Here is a 19,542-nt window from a genome sequence, read left to right as displayed (position 1 = left end):
CCTGGAGGGCAATGTGACCAACTCTTGCTCTCCTCTGAATGGGACCTTATTCCCTTGTTCCACCTTTGTCTCATGACTGAAATGTCTGTGGGATGAAGGCCTAAATGAGCAAATAAGGGCTCCAGCTCCTTTCAGCTGAAGCTCGCCGCTTTGTCCAGAGGTCCTTCCTTACACCTCTGCCAGTTTATCTGACTTCATCTCTAACTTACAGATGAAGTAACTCACTTCAGACCGAAGTGTTTGGGTTCTCCAAGGTTGCTTCCATTGATACCCACAGATCTTGTGCTTTCAGTCGTCTGCTTTGGTGAATTATTAGACTTTGTACTGACAGCACTTGTAAGCACAGACTTATGCATAGTGGACAAGATAAATGAATGAGGAGACAATTATCATAAGACCCCAGGGCCTTCCTTATAATCCCCTGGTGGATTATTCTCTATTACCTCAAGTCCTCCTGTGCCAGAAACCTCACTCAGCTTTATCAGCCTGGATCCAGCTCTCATCCTAAATCTTTGGGCGGTAAATGCCGTTATCACTTTTGGCTGGAGGTCTGAGCTGGGTTTGGGCTGCCAGCATCCCTCAGCTTGCTGACCTCGGTCCCCAGTAGAATGGAATGAGTCAGAGCCCAAAAAAGGCCAGGGGAGTCTTCGATGTATTGGAGGGCATCCACCTGCCCATCCACTCAGCCACCTGCCTGTTTTTATGGAGAATCTAGTGTCAGGCGCTGTGAGGTATCCTTATTGGGAGTTACAGCACGCACAGATCTTGGAGCTGCTGAATATTCATGAGGGCAGAAGAAAGTCCAATGTTAGAGGGGAGAAATAGTAAGTCATGAATATTAATAAAGGCAGGCCACATGCTGCAAGGAAGGCTCTGAATGCTAACGAGTAGATGACGTCGGGCCCGGCGCGTGCCAGCGGGCGGGTGCCCGAGCGCGGGCGCGCCCCCGAGGGCCTGGACACGAGCGCGGGGAGGGGGCGGAGGGGGCGGGGTGGAGGAGGGGAGCGGAGCCCGGCGCAGGCCGAGCTGCGGGGGGAGCGCTCGCTGGTTCGCCGCTGCCGCCGCCGCCGCCGCCGCCGCCGCGCTGTGCTCCGGCCGCTCCCCGCGGCCCGTGGATGGGGGTGTCCCGCTGAGCCCCGCGATATCCGCCTCCCTCCGCCAGGACCCGCACAGGTGCCGTCGCGGGGGGCGACCTTAGCCGGACCGACCCACTGCCGTGGGTGGGGGTTGGACGGACGGGGGTGGTGAAGGAGAGGCCCGCGACTGGGACTTCTCCGCCAGCAGGTTCGGGGACGCCGCAGCCCCGCGCCCCCATCCTGTCCCATCCTGGAATTGGAACGGAAGAGCCCCGAGGCCGTCGCCCTCCTGCCCAGCCCTTCAAGGGAGCGCAGCGCCCGGGCCGGGAGCTGTGGGATGATGGGCACTTCAAGCATCATCAGATCAGAGCCTGGGCCCCCCAGCCAGGCCTGGCGTGCGTGTGCGTGCGAGTGTGTGTGTGTGTGTGTGTGTGTGAGAGAGAGAGAGAGAGAGAGAGAGAGAGAGAGATTGAGAGAGAAGGGAGGCGCGGCGCGGGCTGGGGGCTGGGGTAACTGGGAACGCTGCCCGATGGTGTGGGGCAGTGGGACTGTACCTGCTCCCTGGACCGTTATCCGGCCCGGCTACTCTTAAAACGCCCCCGAGTCATCTATGCCCCTAAGAGCCTGACCCCGCACCCGCCCGTGCCCCTCCCTGGGGTGTCGAGCCCGTCCCCAGGACCATGCATTCCTGCAGTGTCAGAACCGCTGGCAGCTGCCGCAGACGCTGCGGGAGCGATTGTTTTACTACGGAACAGGTCGGAGAAAGGACGAGGGTGGTGGTGGTTGGGGGGGAGCGCTTCCCTCCGGTGGGCTCAGGGCCTCTGGGGCTCAGGGGCGCGAGGCTTGACAGAGCCCCAGGACGGGCGTGTTATCCCAGCCCTCTCTTCTTTTTTGCCTGTCCCTTCCCTTGTCGCGGCTGGACACCCGCGGAGCTCTCTGCCACTCCCGTGTCCTTCTCTTGTTTGGCCAAAGGGCCGTGGAGTCTGTGTGCGGCCTGCGCGGGCTGAGCCCAGCTTTCTTGGAGCGCCAGCCATTGTGCTGTTTGGAGAAGCCTTTCTTTACCCCAACAGACCCGGGCGGGGTTGGGAGGAGGGGGATGTGAAATGAGGGTGAATGGAGCAGCAGGAGGAGGAGGAGGAGGAAGAGGGGGGAAAGCGGAACGCAAAGGGGTTGCTGACTTCTTTGCAACAAAATACATTCGTTGTGGGAAGCTGTCACTGTCCTGTGTCCTGGCTGGTTTTGCTGAGTAGCAGTGGGACAGCCTTGGTAAAATCAGTGCAGGGCAGATTTTAGGGATGAGGTGGGTAAGGGGCTAGAAATAACTGATCTATGGGGTAGGTAACAGGAAGAAGTGGAGAGATGGACTGGGGCCTCTGTGGAGGTGCAGGGGCCCAGCTGGGGAGAGGCAATGGTGAATTCTCTGCTCCTGCTTCTCTCTGTTCAGCTCAGCAAAGCTGGGAGTGAAAATTTGTGACTGCAGCCCCAAGCTGCATCATTATGCTGCAAGGGGAGAGGCTTCTGTGTTTCCTACTGGGTCTCTGTGACGGTTGGAACCGTCTTTTCTTTTCCAAATTACACCATCTATCGGGAGCCAAAATAAATGGAGTAGATTATAGGACATAATCAAAGTCTAGTCCTGCAGGCTGTTATTGGATAGAGTGAAAAAGACAAGGTGACCCTTCCGCGGTTCCCTTTTCCTGCCATTCTTCCTGCCTTTAAAAAAAAAAAAAAAATCATTTGGGAAGTGTAGAGACAGGGGATAAGCTCTGAATTGCATTAACCCTAGCTTTTCAGGGAGGAGGCCTCTGAGATGAGCTGGGAGTGAAGACAGGGGAGAGCTGGTCAGGATGCAAGAGTAGGACATTTCAGTGGGAGTGCAAAGGCACCTCACCAAGGGAGAAGAGCAAGAGAAAGTGAACTAAAGGAAGGACAGAAGGGGCACAGGTTCCAGAAGGGTGGCCAGTACCCTCCCAGAGGCCCCTCCTTGAGCCAGGCTCTCATGGCCTCTGCCTTAGTCTGGGGTCTTTCTACCAATACCAGGCTCGGTTTGGGTGACTTCCAAATTACAGTGCAGGCTTTCAGTTTTTGTTTCATCCCCACATCCCCGGGTAGTCATTCACGCAGAGCTTCTTGGCTCATGGGCGTGAATCGATGGACAGAAATCAGGCTATGACCATGTTTCAAAACTCTAGGGCTGTGCTATCCCGTTCTTGTTTTATAATCATCTAGGTGAATCCATTTCCTCCAGAGGCTGCCTGGGCTGAGGATAGGTGCTTTCAGCATAATCCTCCTGTTGCCAACACCCCAAACTCAGTCTCTGTCTTAGATTCTGGTTGGATCGTTCTCTTGTTGCTGGTTAATAGTATGGACGGTGCCATTTCAAACTAGCCCCCCCTCCCCGCCCCGTTGGTATCACTCTTTCCTGCTCCCCCTTCTCTCTTAGAAAAGAGTACAAATTTAAAGGAAATGTACATATTTGGAACATAAGGCCCTTAGCTTTCATGTCTCCCTGAAATGGGGCCCATGTTCCAAGAACCTTTGACCAAATAAATAAAAAAAGAGGTGATAAAATTTATTCAGCCATGGTTCTCCCATTTGATCAACATTTGGAGCATTGCACATAGACTGTCACGGCAGGGGGAATTTTTATTTTATTTTACTTTTTTAATTTTTTACTTGAAACTTCCTCCCCTTACCTTTCCATGAAACCGAGTTATCCTTATTTTCCTAAAATCGTTGACATCTTTTGGACACCACATATGCCATGCATTGTGCTTAGCACTTATGCCATGCATTGTGCTTAGCACTTTCAAAGATTGTCTTCATTACTCTACAATGTAACATTCAATTTAAAAACTATTTTATTTTATTTTTTTAAAAAAATATTTATTTATTTATTTGAGAGAGAAAGAGAGCATGAGCAGGGGGGAGGAGCAGAGGGAGAGGGAGAGAGAGAGAATCTTTTTTTTTTTTTTTTAAAGATTTTATTTATTTATTTGACAGACAGAGATCACAAGTAGGCAGAGAGGCAGGCAGAGAGAGAGGAGGAAGCAGGCTCCCCGCTGAGTAGAGAGTCCGATGCTGGCTCGATCCCAGGGTCCTGGGATCATGACCTGAGCTGAAGGCAGAGGCTTTAACCCACTGAGCCATCCAGGCGTCCCCATCACAAAGTTCTTAACCATCACAGAGTTCTGCTCTAGTCCTCAACAAATCCCTCATCTGTTGTTGTTTGTTTCTGTTTTTGGTTTTTTAAATTTAATTTTAATTTTAATTTTCAATTTTCATTTTATTTATTTGACAGAGAGCGAGAGAGGGAATACAGGCTGGGGGAGGGGGAAGGGGAGAAGCAGGCTTCCTGCCAAGCTGGGAGCCTGATGCGGGGGCTCTATCCCAGGAGCCTGGGATCATGACCTGAGCCGAAGGCAGATGCTTAATGACTGAGCCACCCAGGTGCCTCCAAATCCCTCATCTGTAAAGCCTTTCCTTGCTTCCTATTGTACTCTGTGACCTTTTCTCAACTTACTTTGGCACTCAGGGATTCTCAGTCTTTTTTGTGCTATTGGCTCCTTTGGCAATGTAGAGAAACCTATGGGATTCTCATCCAAATATGTTTTTAAGTGCATAAAAGATAGTTGTATTCAAAGAGCCCTTTTAGGGGTCTGTAGACTCTAGATGAAGAACCCTTGACTGTGAATTAGTTGCATATTGCTTTATAGTTCTGTTATCCAATATGGTAGCCACAAGCCACCTGTGGCTAGTCCAAATGGAAAATGTACAGTGAACACATGCTGGATGTCAAAGACTGAGTACGAAAAAGGAGTGGAAACTGTCTCATTAATATTTTAAAATATAGATTACATTTTGAAATACAACCTTTGGGATATATTGGCTCAAATAAAATACATTATTAAATATTTTGTTAAAATTAAGATTGTTAATTAATAAGTTATTGAAATTAACTTCCAAAGCTATTAGCTCTACACCAACACCTTCATCTCCTAACAGATGAGAAAATCAGGACCCATGAAGCTTGTCACTTAGCCATGCATTGGCAGGTCTCTTTGGCTCTTGAGCATATGTTCTTTCCAAGATACCATACTGCTTTTATGTCTCTTTATTTTTATGTCTTATCATGTTGCCTTTGCAAACCATAAATACTTAGAATGTGTTTTGTTGAGACGTGATGGTAACTGGCTTAATTCCAGTACAATCCCAGTAAGAGCTGGCTCGGTCCTGGCCTGGCATGACCTTTGCCTCACTCATTTAGAGTTTAAGTTTTATAGACAGAGATGGACAACGGCACTTGCAGGGCAAAACCTATGGTTTTTGTTATCTGTTCGGTTCTCCTCAGGTGGTGTTTCCAATTTCAGCATCTCATTGGACCAGTAATCACACAGACAGGAGAGAAGAGTTTGGTTGCCTTTCCACATTATGGGGAAGGAGGTGGAGTAGGGAGGGAAGGGTATGAGAGACAGTAATGCTGTACTGCTTGAAATTGAAAATGAGAAGCGGTACGTGGGGGACAAATGATCATTTCTCGTTGAGTGCACGTTGATTGATTGCCTAGCTGCACAGCAGTGTGTGCTAGAAGCCATACGGGATGTCCAGAGATGTTTTTGCCCTTGAGGGATTGAAATTAAAATTGGGGAAGGACTTGGATATCCACATGGTTGGATATATTGTGGTCGAAGGCAGTGTATGAGGAGGAACGAGAGCCGTGGAAAAGAAAGCAGGCCTGAGTGTGCAGCCTTTCAGCGGGGTGTGCCCGGGATGGAAATGGAGGTTGGCCTTGGAGCACATGGGCAGTTAGCTGGGTCTCTCTCTTTCAGGATAACCAATCATTTGATCTGTTCCTTTAACTCCAGACAGAAGCTCTGTGTCTTAGAAGAGCTCAGGTGCTTGTTTGAAAGTCTCTATTGGTCTATGATTTATTGATGAGGGTAGTAATATCCAGGTCCATGAATTCCTATCCAAAACCCTTAGGGCCAGGCATTTTGAAAGCAGAAATAGAGTGCATATTCTGCATATCGTCTCCTGGGGATTGGGGCAGCAATCGCCATAATTAAAAACATTAATACTTCTGCAGCAAAACACATTAAATGGAATAAATTAAAACCATAAGCAACTTTAAATTCATGTAGATCAGCTTGAGTTGCCAAGTGAGGTCAGGTCAGGTTCTGCCACCAAATTAAGTTATCAAAGACTTCTGGTTCTCAGAGCACATGGTGAAGAATATGGACCTATGGTAATAATAATAATAATAATAATAATAATATTAAATGGAGAACATATGGAACAACAATGATGTTTATTATCTTCCAGATACAGTTCTAAGCACTTACCTGGGTTTACTCCCTTAATCTATCAGACAATCCCTTGCAGATGATTATTTCTTGAGAAAAAAACAAAAGGAAGCCCAGAGAATTAAGCAGCTTGTCCAGCTACAACTTGTCAGGGTCAGAACAGGATGCAAACCTAGGCAGTCTGGTCCGGGCCTGCGTCTTAACCACTCTGCTTTGTGTTTTGGAGCAGGGAACTGGAAGCAGGCAGGTCTCCAAAGTTTTCTCCACTTAGGTTACTCACATGGATGGCTCTATTTGAACATCTCCCGTGCATAACAGTGAACGGCCACGATGGATGCCTGGCAAGCGGAATCTTCTTTCTCAGAGGGATCTAGAGCCAGGGACGACTTGGTTATGGCTCCCCAGCAGAGCTGTCACAAAAGCCCAGCCCAGCCCAGCTCATGTTACCTTGTTTATTTCTCCTAGATCAACTGAGAGTTGCTGTTGTCCTCTTGCTGGGCAAGAATGGAGGCCCCGCTGGTGAGTCTGGATGAAGAGTTCGAGGACCTTCGGCCCTGCTGCTCAGACAACCAGGAGGAGAAACCACAGTGTTTCTACGGCTCATCTCCCCACCATCTAGAGGACCCCTCCCTCTCTGAGCTGGAGAATTTTTCTTCTGAAATAATCAGCTTCAAGTCCATGGAGGACCTCGTGAATGAATTTGATGAGAAGCTCAATGTCTGCTTTCGGAACTACAACGCCAAGACAGAGACCCTGGCTCCCGTGAAGAACCAGTTCCAGATCCAGGAGGAGGAGGAGACCTTGCAGGACGAGGAGTAAGAAGTCTTAATTGCCCTCTGTTGCTTCCGACATGAGCCCCGTAGACTGGGGCTCCTTGACATGGACCTGGTTTCTGTCCATGGGTTCGTGTCACTTATACTTGCCTCTAGTGGGGCAGGGCCCCGGGAATTGCCGACATTACACTATTATGTCCCTGTACGGTGACCTGTAGAGCTTTCTTAAAATGGAAAACTTAAAGGAATGAAAGATTTTTAGAAAATAGGTTTTCTTTGATACAAAATGGAATTTTAGGAGCATGATCCATTTTAGAGCCTATCTTCAGTTTTCTTTCTTTTTTTTTTCCCTTTCCAAAAATTTATTTTGCACAAGCCTTCTATGACTCTCTTTTTCCTCATTAAAGCACACATTTTACTTTGCTTGCATGTGGAGCTGTTTCCCTTATTATTTCTAGTAGCTTTAATTACATAAACTAGAATTCTTAATCCTTAGAAGGCTTACTTTCTGGTGAAAACGAAGAAGTAAACAATGGTAAAGTCTGTGCTATAATAGCATTCTTCAGACTGACAAATTTAGGGATCCATTTAGTAATTTCTAGAAGCACATGTTGTAGGATTTTTGCCTTCGGTGCCTGCTGTTCTTGGTCACACCGCTTTGAAGAATGAAGAGGTAGACGGGGCAGAGTTGAGGGCAGCAAAGCAAGGTTTATTGAGTGATGGTACAAAGCTCCCAAAGAAGGAGGGGACCCGAGAGGGTTGCCCTTTTTTTATTTAAAGATTTTATTTATTTATTTGAGAGACAGAGGAGCACTAGCAGTGGGGAGGGGCAGAGGGAGAGGGAAAAGCAGACTCCCCACTGAGCAGGGAACCTGATGTGGGGCTTGATCCCAGGACCCCTGAAATCCTGAACTGAGCCAAAGGCAGACACTTAACCAACTGAGCCACCCAGGTACCTCTTCAGTTTTCTTTATATCAGTATTAATCCGCCCAGATATTAGAAATAAGGACCAGAAGAAAAATTAATTAACAGTGACAGATTCCTGGGGCTCCTGGGTGACTCAGTGGGTTAAGCCTCTGTCTTCGGCTCAGGTCATGATCTCAGGGTCCTGGGATTAAACCCCACACAGGGCTCTCTGCTCAGCAGGGAGCCACCCCCTACCCCTGCCTCTCTGCCTACTTGTCATCTCTCTCTGTCAAATAAATAAATAAAAATCTTAAAAACAAAACAAAACAAAACAGTGACAGATTTCAACAAATTGCTTCGAGAAACAGCAGAATTATGAAAATCACCTGTTTACAAACCCTTCTCAGGACTGGAAAATCATCTACAAGTGTTAAGATATGTCCAAACCCGAAACCATACTAACTGAGAGCCCAGGGAATTACTTTGGGCACAATAAAGGTGACAATTAGGTGATGTGGCTTTTGAGTATACAGAGTCCCTGGGTCACTTACTAGCCACTCCTGGGGTCTTAACTGTAGTCAAGAAAAGGGCTTTGAGAAAAGTGCTGTATGAGGAGTGATAAGAAAAAGACGAAGGGGATAATTTGGCACATAAATTAAAGAAGGATGTTTTAGGCACTTAGTAAAAATAGGCCTGAATTCCCTATAGAGATAAAATAAGTACCAATTGTTCTTAAGGGATCAACCATGTAGTTGTAATGGGACTTTGGAGCAACCGGGTTTTGGTTTCTCTTTTTATGAACTTGAGCCGGGGGAGGGGAAGTGTTGCCCATAAATAAGTGGGATAAAATGGCGTGTCCTAGGCAAGGGAGCCTGACCAGTGTGGGAGATAGTTGCTGACTTGATGACCCTGTGAGTATACCGGGACTCTGTGTCTGTCTGTCTCACTCACTACTATACCCCCATGTCTAATGCAGGGCTTGGTGTGTTGTAAGTAATCCAGGAATATTTTTTTAATGAAATACTGAATATTAAATGAATTGGGTGAGCAATAATGGCCATCCTCATAGGTAAAGGTAGTGCATTTCCAGATCCACACCATTTTCTTTTCTCCTTTTTAATTAATGTTGGCCTGAAGTCATGATCAGAGAGAACATTTTACTCTGGTGACCAGTACTGTAACTGTGAGCTCTGTGTTTAAATTCAGTTTTAAGTTTGAAACTGACTCTTCTTAAATGCCGAGCCTGTTATAATTTGTTAACTCATGTAAGTCGAAAAAGAATGGCTCTGGGGCTTTATTATACAGAATATTTTTTTTCACTGCCTGGTGCAATGAACTAGAAATACAAAGACTGTGAGTTATAATTTTCTTACTCCTGCTAACTCACTGTGTGACCTTGGGCTAGTCACTTAACTCTAGTCGACTGCGTGGGTCCTCATCTCTGAAACCTCCAGAGCTCAATCTTGATGAAGCGGGGCTAAGAACTCGGAAAGACCCTAATTCCTTAACTCACCCACAATGACATTTTAAGATGCATCCCATTCCTTTTGCTTCCAACAAATCATTTCTTCCCAATCTAACGAACCCTGCCTCCCCCGCTCCCTGCTGCCTCATTAAGGACGAAGGCCCAGTGAACTGGTTCTTGCACTCTTCTAGCACATTAGCAGAGGCCACTCAATGTTAATTACCATCACATGGGGTTATTGGTCCGCTCACCCTGATTTTTCTGTCTTGCCTGCCTCATTGACTGCTTCAGCTAAAAGACCGAATGTTGAATAGTTCCTTAGAGATAAAGTACAATTTGGGGATAGCGTAGAGGGAGGAAGCCGGGAAGAGAGAAATTAACACTGTGCTTTCTAAGCAGTCCATGTATCTAAGCCTTTCTAACTTAAAATAAAAATCAGAGTTAAATTGCACATTTTGCCTAGAGATACCTATCCGGACACTATAAAATTATAAACTATAAACTTATGATGGAGAAAGGAAAAAGATAATTTAACATCTAATTTGGTTATGATTCCCCTGAGCATAGCTTGTGAACTTGCCTAGTTTTGGTAGTGGAATGGGTGTTTCAACCACAAACAGACTACAAGTGTTTCGGCTGGGTTAGAGTTAAATAATAGAAACATAAAACAAAAGCTGTGTCGTTCTTAGTCAAGCTAACCTCCTTAAAGATAGCACAAGTCATAAAGCCAATGCAGTAATTCCCTTTAAAGTTTGGATTTCTTTAAAAAAAAGAAAAAAGTTTGGATTTCTTTCCTTCCCGTGTGGAACCATTTGGCCAATAGGGAGTTGGCTGAGATGTCAAGTAAACTCTGATTCGTCAGGCCGCGGAAGTTTTAGGCACTACACGAGTCAAATTTGAATAGTTATTTCCTGGCTGTAAGTTTAGAAACTTCCAGAATCTATTCTTTGCCCGTGTGTGATCATCCTTTCCTTTGTCATGAGAGATTGAACTGGGAGGCTAGAGACCTCAGCCCACTGCCTGCCTTACTGGGGTTGTGATCAGTCCTCTTACTGGCACCCAGGATACTGAGGGTCCAGACATGTGGGAACAATCAGTTTCCTGCTCTTCAGATAGAATTGTTGGGTTAAAGCTGTTAAAAATAAAGTCCATGTGGGGTCATGCCTGTCTGGCTCCGTCCAGAAGAGCATGCGACTCTTGACCTCGGGGTTGTGAGTTCGAGCCCTGTGTTGGGTGTAGAGATGCCTTAAATAAGTAAAAACTTTTTTTTTTATAAAGATTTTTATTTATTATTTATTTGAGAGAGAGACAGCGAGAGAGAACATGAGCGAGGAGAAGGTCAGAGGGAGAAGCAGACTCCCCATGGAGCTGGGAGCCCGATGTGGGACTCGATCCCGGGACTCCAGGATCATGACCTGAGCCGAAAGCAGTCGTCCAACCAACTGAGCCACCCAGGTGCCCCAAATAAGTAAAAACTTAAAACCAAGTAAAGTCCACACAGTAAATAAATAATACCACGTAGTCGACTATACTTGAGGGTGAAGACTAGTAAATACCGAATACGCAGGACAGGTAAAGCTGACGGGTAACTGATTTTTAGGAACTTTATTTGTCTTCTCAGAAGTTCAGTTTCCCCAGAGGGCAGCGGTAGTATTGATTCTATTTAAGTCCTCGAAAGAATTTAAAAGTTGTTCAAAGCCAGTACGTGCATATAATAATTCCTAAGTATTAACTGTGAAACAAGCATTAATATACTCACAGGAACACATACCCAAGCGAGGCTGTTGGCCTGGCTGGACACGAAACACTGGGGGGAGGGAGGAGCCAGCCTCAAGGGTATTAAGGGAAAGGTTATCAAGTCGGAATTCTAATAAGCCCTTTAAGCCTAGCTGCCCGCTGTATTGTCCAGAATAGGTACAAAGAGGTGTGTGTGTGTGTGCGCGCGCGCGCGTGTTTGTGTGTGTGTGGCAGGACTCACGTAGCCTTTGACGGCCATATTGCCAGTAGACCCAGATCTCTGTTATCCGTGTCTTGTCCTGCTCAGTCCCTCACACTCTGCCTGTGTCCATTTCCGAATCCCCAGCCCTGTGTGGTGAAAGATGGTTTAGTCAGTCCACAGGCACCTCGCTAAGCCCAGGCCATAAACCATGCACACGAAGAGCAGCATAACGACGGGAATTAAGGCAACCTGTTTTTTTTTTTTTAAAGATTTTATTTGTTTATTTGACAGACAGAGATCACAAGTAGGCAGAGAGGCAGGCAGAGAGAGAGAGGGAAGCAGGCTCCCTGCTGAGCAGAGAGCCCAATGCGGGACTTGATCCCAGGACCCTGAGATCATGACCTGAGCCGAAGGCAGCGGCTTAACCCACTGAGCCACCCAGGCACCCAAGGCAACATGTTTAATCTTGGCTGTTTGAGAACAGATCTAGGAGGTAACATTGGGAGTCTCCCTTCCCCAAGATAAGAGTCGGAAGCAGGGTGCTTCTCCGGGAAGTAGAAGTTCACAGTCCTCCTCAGGGTGCCTGTAAAAGGGAATGTGTTCATTCCCAAGGCCCCTGCTTGTGGGGAAATAGGTAGCCTCTCTGGGGGAGAAAACCCTTCCCCTTCTCTTCCTCAGAGAAAGCTTTGTGTTTCCCTCCCACCACTGGCTCTTTGCTCCCTCTCCTGCTCCCGTGGCTGCCGCCAGTGTTTCTGCCCTTGCCTTCTATGTAACCTTTGCTGGGGCAGGAGAGCTAGACAGGAAGCCGTCACGCCCCTGCTGCCCCTGCCATTGCTCCTTTTGGAGACGGATGAAAGCACCCTGTCGAAGGAAAATGGAGTTCGCGATCTTTCACTCAGAGCCACTTTCTAAACTGCTCTTCTAGCTCGTGAGTGGGAACTTGGTATATTATTCTGATCCCTGTGCCAGTGCCAGTAAAATTATAAAGAACTGGAATAGTTACGTGGTTAGGCATATAAGCTCTGTAGCTCTATTGCCCGGTTTCAAATCCCACCTCTGTCTTTACTGGCTGTGTGACTCTAGACAAGTTAACGGACTTCTCTTTTTCAGTTTCAGTTTTTATTCCCCCCTCCTTAAGATCTGCCTTATAGAGTTGTGAGGAAGAAATGAATCCATCCACACAAAGGTTTAGGAGAGTACCTGGCTTACAGTCAGTGCCCATTAAGGGTTGGCCGTTATTATTGTGACTTGGGCACTGACTCCGCGTAGGGGTGTGGCGTATGTGAGCAATTACAGAGATAAGAGTCACTCTGTCTTAAAGGTTGTTTATGAGCCCCAAAGGGTAAAGAGTGCTTCAGAAAAGAAGAAGAAAATTTGGACAGAACAGGAAAGAATGAGGATGGCTTGAAATCCCAAGGAGATCAGGGTGTGGGGAATCATCCCTAAAAATCTAGAATTGGAAGATGAAATCCACAATATGTCAGTGAAGGCTCACATGAGGAAAGCTGCCACACCCTCCATGATATGACAGAATCCCTGCTTGTTGTTTTAAGAATGCAGGCAGTTTCAAGGTCATTGGCAAGTGTGTGGTTCATTAAAGTTCCCAGCTTCTATCCAGCCTAGAAGAGGCACAAAAGCCTCCTGCCTATTTGGGGCTTTGCTGAATATGATTTTTCCAGGCGCTTGCTGCAGGGAGAACTCGAAGGTCAGTGCCCACATGCTTGTTGTCGATTCTCCGCAGCAGAGAAGGTAACACAGCCATGTTAAGGGGGAGTCCCCCGCTGGCCTTCCCGGTGTGGGGCTTGGAGTTTTGTCCTGGAGACAGCAAATTGTGTTTGCCTCCTGGCTTTAGAATGCTACTGAGACTTGCGTTAGCATTAGGCTGGATTAATGAAGCTCTAATGGTGCCTGATGGAGATTGGATTATCACCCATGTTTAAGAAGCAGACGCTGAAATCCTGCTGAATGGATGTCTAATGAACACTTGATGAGTCCTCTCAAAGTGCTTTCTTGTAATTGTAGGAAAATAACAGAATAAGCGGATCACCCGCGCACGGCTCTGAAACTGTTTTCTTGAGTTCCTTCAATGTGCCTCATGACCAGTTGTATACCTTGTGCACTAGGAAAGTTTCTTTGCTTCTATGCCCATAAATCATATATCATTCTGGATTTTACGTATGTTAAGAGCACTCACCTGTTCACATTTCAAATGTCTGTGCTCCTGTCCGTCCTGCACTTGCCTTTTCAGCCTGGATTTTGTCATGTTTTGAATTTGATCCATATGTATACTTAGTTGCTTATTTTTAAATGGCTATTTCTTTATTTTGGTCGATCTAAATAAAATGTACCTTCTTAGACCTTGTTTTCGTAGGTATCACTCATGTTTGGCATGTGTAAGCACCTGAGGAAGATTGCATAGAGCCCCCCTTTATCATTAGCTAATGTTAGCCAATGCCATTGGCTGCCGTGGACGACATAATTTTAGGAGCTTGGTTTAATGATTTTTGTTAATCTCTCCGTGTTGACTCATTTGTTTATTATTTTTATTTTTTAAGATTTTATTTATTTGACAGAGAGGGACACAGCAAGAGAGGGAACACAAGCGGGGGGAGTGGGAGAGGGAGAAGCAGGCTTCCTGCTGAGCAGGGAGCCTGCATGGGGGCTTGATGCCAGGACCCTGAGATCAGGACCTGAGCTGAAGGCAGACACTTAACGACTGAGCCACCCACGGGCCCCTCATTTGTTTATTTTCCTGTGTGTGAGAATTTGTGACTTTAGGTAATTTCCCCTAACCCCCTCTCTTTCACTGCGCCCCGCCCAAGAAATCTTTCTGAAATAAGTGAATTAAATGGCATGAGTTGTAGGAAAGGGTTTCTTATAATGTACATATTGGAATTTTTAAAAGTAACGTAATAAAGGGAGCCCCATCTTCCCTCACAAAAACCAATTGTTAGAGGTGTATTGATTGATTCCTTTCCTACATTTGCCTTAGAGTGTCCATGGCGGAGACTTACATTGCTAGAGCGCGGGATCGTGCCACCCGTGGGCTTGCTAGAGCATTCTGGGTAATAAGTAAGCATGAACAGGGCATTAACCCCTTAGCTACGTTAGATGTCAAGGAGTTCATTCTTGACCATTTAGTTGATTTGCATTCAATAAAGTTGAAATGCATCTGAACTTTATGATGGCCCTGATCTTAATGAGATTCAGCCAGAAAATCTGCCCTGATGTCCATCTGTGTGTCTATCATCTGTGTATCTATCAATCTATCAATCTATCATGATCTTCCTCTTTCTCTCTGTCTTCTTCACCCATAGGAAAGGAAAGGAATCATGGGCATTTCTTAGCTTCATGACATATGAACTATTTGGTGGAGGGGCAGATTTAATTTCAGGGGCAATTTATTTTTTGCCAGAGTTGGCTTGATTGTACTCTACCATGTGTATCTCAATGGTGAGAAAGCCCTCTTCTTTCAAGCAAACACCTTTCATGCTGAAGCCCCTGGCCGGCGTCCATTCTCTTGGCTCTTTCTCTCCTGGTAGTGCCTCTAATTCCGTTTTTTAAGCTGCTTTGCTCTTGCATGCTGGAAGGCAGATGACCTCAGCCTGGCACACACAGAAGCCTCTCTCCTCCCCTGGCCCAGCTCTTCCTTCCTCCAGGCAGGGCCAGGCCACAGATGTGTGCTAATGAGAGCTTCTCTTTGTTTACAGGGTTTGGGATGCTCTGACAGACAATTACATCCCTTCACTCTCAGAAGACTGGAGGGACCCAAACATGGAGGCTCTGAATGGCAACAGCTCTGACACGGAGGTACCTCTCTGGGGCCCCTTGCTTAATAAAGCTCGAGAAGATGTAGATTAGATTCCAGCTAGGAAAACATTCAGTAATTCAACAGTCTTCCCCATTAGGTCACGAAGCCCAGCAGGAGCTCCCAAACATTGCTGGGAAGGCAGGAGTTGCAGAGGAGGTAGAGAATAAGAGGAGGGGACCTCCGGTGTGTACGAGGTGATTCGAACGGCTGTCGGTGAAAAGTGTCAAAGCAAGTTGCTGTGGTTGATCTGTGTCCTGCACCGTGCAAAATAAGGGGGTCTGAAGTAAGAGGAGGAGAGTGACTATGACATTTCCCTTGTGTGCAAATATGAGTGGTTTAAAAAAATATATCAGGTTTTCCTATCTAAAATGAACAGTTCAGTCCCACCAAAACCAAGATGGCAAATATTGATACACTTGTGGCAAGGTCAAAGCCTGGCTAACGATCAGAGCTGGGCCCTAGACTTTAGGGAGGTGGTCACTCCGTGGGGAGTGGCCAGTGAGACATTTCTAGACTCAACCAAGAAGATGTTTAAGCAGCTGAACCTGAGTCACATTCGTGCTTACTGATGCCAAAGAAGAAAGTAGCCTCAAGATTTCTGAATAAAGAGAATATACTTGTTTTGAGTTGATTTGCACGGGCTATGACAAGTGACGTTTCAGAAGATCCAAATGGCCCTTCCTAGCTGAATCTATGTGTAGAAAAAAAAAATCATTTAATGGCTCCATCCTTCCTAAAAGCTGATTTCTGCCTTGCTTCATTTTCTAGTTTTAGCTGTAAATGAAATTTGATGATTTCTTACCAGGAAGGGCTGTCACAGCCATGTGGGCTCAGCAAGTGAGGGAAGGGGAGGTGGATCTCATCTTCCTAGGTCCTCCAGGATTGAGTTCAAGGGAAGGAATGAGAGCATTTTCCTTACCGGGCGATATTTCTGCAGATCATTGCCCCAAAGAGCACAGCAAAGAGATCAACAGGGGCTGATTTATTGAAAAGGTGGCTGTCCATCCTTAGCTCTTTTAATAATTAGCAATCCAAAACTCTCAAAACCTCAGGGTTTCATGGATGAGGCAGTTAAGGTGGTGACTTTGACACTAGGATATTCGCGACAATCCTACTCAGTGTGGATAGAGGTCCCAAGTCGCCTTTTGGCTCCCGGCCGCTTGTTTTCTCTTGCGATGCTAATACGCATCCTTGCCCCTGTGCAAAGGACAAGGGGACGACCATGGAATAAATCTCGTTACTGAAATGAAATCAGGTCCATCATGGTGCAAAAGACAGATTTTGCTTTCTTATCTCTTTTGCCACCTTTTCAACTCCTTCTGTGGACTAAGCCAGAGGATGTGTAAGATAGCCTGCCCTTCAGAAGGTTTCTAATTTATCCTCATTTGCAGATTTCCCTCAAGAGGGTTAATATTTCAAGGCAAATTGAACGACCCTGAGAAGGATGATCTTGAGTTCGACTCCTTGTGAAATTTCTTCCATCCAACCCATGGGAAAATGACAGGGTAGCCAAAGTGGATGGATTAAGGCTGTTTTATTTCATCTCCTTTATTATCGGGATTCATTACAGTAGAAGCTCTTTTAACTGACCTCAGTTTAAATGATTTGCTAGATTAACCAGCGCTCTGTAGTCCTGTAAGAGAGCGGCCGACCCAGTGTCCTTGTCTTGCTGAATGCACACAGCTGGTAGGCTGCTTCGAGCAAGCTCTCATAGCTCTTCTTCCACTTAAGTGGTTCATGGCCAGGAATCAGTTGTGTTTGCTCCCAAACCTCTTTATGCTTGTCCTTGGGACTCCAAGTAATGTAATCAAACATTACAGAAACTGTTGGATTATGACAGCAAAGAGAGTCATGTTTTGCTTTTTAAAAATCAAAGTAACACATGTACCGTCTTTTTTTTTTTTTTAAGAAAAAATATTTTATTTATTTATTTGAGATAGAGTGAGAGCGAGAGCGAGAGAGCATGAGCCCGGATGGGGTGGTGGTGAAGGGCGTGGTGGGTAGAGGCAGAAGGAGAAGCATACTCTCCATTGAGCAAGGAGCCTGACGTTGGACACGATCCCAGGTCCCTGAGATCATAACCTGTACTGAAAGCAGACGCTTAACTGACTGAGCCACCCGGATACCCCATATATATACATAATCTTAAAAATCAAATAATACTTTAAAAATATTACAAGACTAGGGGCGCCTGTGTGGCTCAGTGGGTTGGGGCCTCTGTCTTCGGCTCCATGGTCTTGGGGTCCTGGGATAAGGCCCTGCATCGGGCTCTCTGTCGGCGGGGAGCCTGCTTCCTCCTCTCGCCCTGCCTGCCTCTCTGTCTACTTGTAATCTCTGTCTATCAAATAAATAAATAAAATCTTAAAAAACTATATTATAAGACCTAAAGCCTCCCTCTGACCCCCAGCTGTTCCTGACTTGTCTTTCCCTAGGCCATAGGAGCCACCACTTTTATTTCTTTTGTCATAGACCTCAAATTTTCTTTTCTTTTTTTTTTTTTTTTTAAGATTTTATTTATTTATTTGACAGAGAGAGAGAGATTACAGGTAGACAGAGACACAGGCAGAGAGAGAGAGGGAAGCAGACTCCCTGCTGAGCAGAGAGCCTGATGCGGGGCTCCATCCCAGGACCCTGAGATCATGACCTGAGCAAAGGCAGAGGCTTAACCCACCGAGCCACCCAGGTGGCCCAGACCTCAAATTTTCTAAGTAACACATTTCTATTGCTGCTTGCTTAATGATTAAAAGCAACAGTTTGGGCTGTTATATTTTAACTTTATACTATGGAAGATAAGATTTAATGCTTTCATACCTCCTCAAACATTCACACTTAGCGTTCCACCTTCCAACAGAGGGTTGTCACCGATTTATAGTGAAATCAATACTAAATATATAAGCTATCATAACTATGTAAATACTATTTTTTACTAAATCATGTAGTGTTGTATAAGAATATTTCTTCTCTTATACAACCTTTTGCTTAGCCTGGAGTAAAGAATTATTTTGTTTTTTTTTATTTGCTTGATTTTCTGTATATTTATCTATCAATAGTCCAACCCAGAACTCTTGAGTGAATTTTAAATCTCACAATATGGTTGAAAAAAAAAAAATCAGACATTCAGGGGTGCCTGGGTGGCTTAGTTGGTTGGACATCTGCCTTCAGCTCAGGTGGTGATCTGAGAGTCCTGGGATCAAGGGGCATAGAGGCTCCCTGCTCAGCGGGGAGCCTGCTTCTCCCTCTGCCTCTGCCCCCGCCCTTCCTTGTGCTCTCTGTCAAATAAATAAATAAATAAATAAATAAATAAATAAATACTTTTAAAAAAACCCCAGACATTCTATCAATTCTTTTCTTTTCTTTTTTTTTTGGTCTCAAAAATGTCCAAATGAGTATCTCCATCTTTCTACTATCAACTAGTCTGGTTGTATTCTAGATCTGGTACACAGCTGTTGTTGTGGGACTTCCCTTCACTTTCATCTGGGGGAGACTTCCTGCCTCTCTCTCCTGTCCTTTGACTGATGAATTTTCTTTTAATCTTTCTAGGTATATTCCCTTGTTTTGTTTTGTTTTTTTTTAAAGATTTTATTTATTTATTTGACAGAGAGAAATCACAAGTAGATGGAGAGGCAGGCAGAGAGAGAGAGAGAGAGGGAAGCAGGCTCCCTGCTGAGCAGAGAGCCCGATGCGGGACTCAATCCCAGGACCCTGAGATCATGACCTGAGCCGAAGGCAGCGGCCTAACCCACTGAGCCACCCAGGCGCCCCATATTCCCTTGTTTTGGTGGGGAAAAAAATTCACTATATTCTTGAGAAAGGGTACAGAGGAATCTATTTTTTAGAATATACTAGAATATCTTTATTCTCCTGCCATAGACTAGATTGAGAGTTTGATTTAATAGTTATTTTAGGTTGCAAACATTTTTTTTTACCTGGAATTCTGAAGGCATTGTTCTCTTATCTTCCAGCTTTCCCTTGCTGTTGAGAAGAACTCAAATCCATTCTGATTCTCCTTTTATATGTGACTCTTTTATGGTTCTTTCTGAAAGCGTTTAGGATATTCTTTTGCCTTCCTTTTTTTTTTTTTTTTAAAGATTTTATTTATTTATTTGACAGACAGAGATCACAAGTAGGCAGAAAGGCAGGCAGAGAGAGAGGAGGAAGCAGGCTCCCTGCTGAGCAGAGAGCCCAATGTGGGGCTCCCTCCCAGGACCCTGGGATCATGACCTGAGTGGAAGGCAGAGTCTTTAACCCACTGAGCCACCCAGGCGCCC

At 45.7% G+C, this 19,542-nt stretch overlaps 1 protein-coding gene across 3 annotated transcripts in view; it reads left to right on the top strand.

Annotated features, from left to right (window-relative positions):
- Positions 1-979: 979 nt before the first annotated feature.
- FEZ1 (fasciculation and elongation protein zeta 1) overlaps positions 980-19,542 on the top strand; it is a 44,226-nt gene continuing 25,663 nt past the window's right edge. Inside the window, exons 1-3 of one of the 3 annotated variants that reach the window (XM_032359006.1) lie at positions 980-1,173; positions 6,845-7,194; positions 15,174-15,273. In XM_032359006.1, the coding sequence (XP_032214897.1) occupies positions 6,884-7,194; positions 15,174-15,273 (411 nt within the window). In that variant the 5' untranslated portion in view covers positions 980-1,173; positions 6,845-6,883. Of the gene's footprint in view, positions 1,174-1,578; positions 1,832-6,844; positions 7,195-15,173; positions 15,274-19,542 lie in introns of those variants that run through there. The other 2 variants (XM_032359004.1, XM_032359005.1) reach the window with 2 other exon arrangements.

This window comes from Mustela erminea, chromosome 9 (assembly GCF_009829155.1).
Source record: "Mustela erminea isolate mMusErm1 chromosome 9, mMusErm1.Pri, whole genome shotgun sequence".
Classification (NCBI taxonomy): Eukaryota; Metazoa; Chordata; class Mammalia; order Carnivora; family Mustelidae; genus Mustela; species Mustela erminea.
The sequence above is the reverse complement of the archived record's forward strand: the minus strand, read 5'-3'. Positions and strand labels throughout refer to the sequence as shown.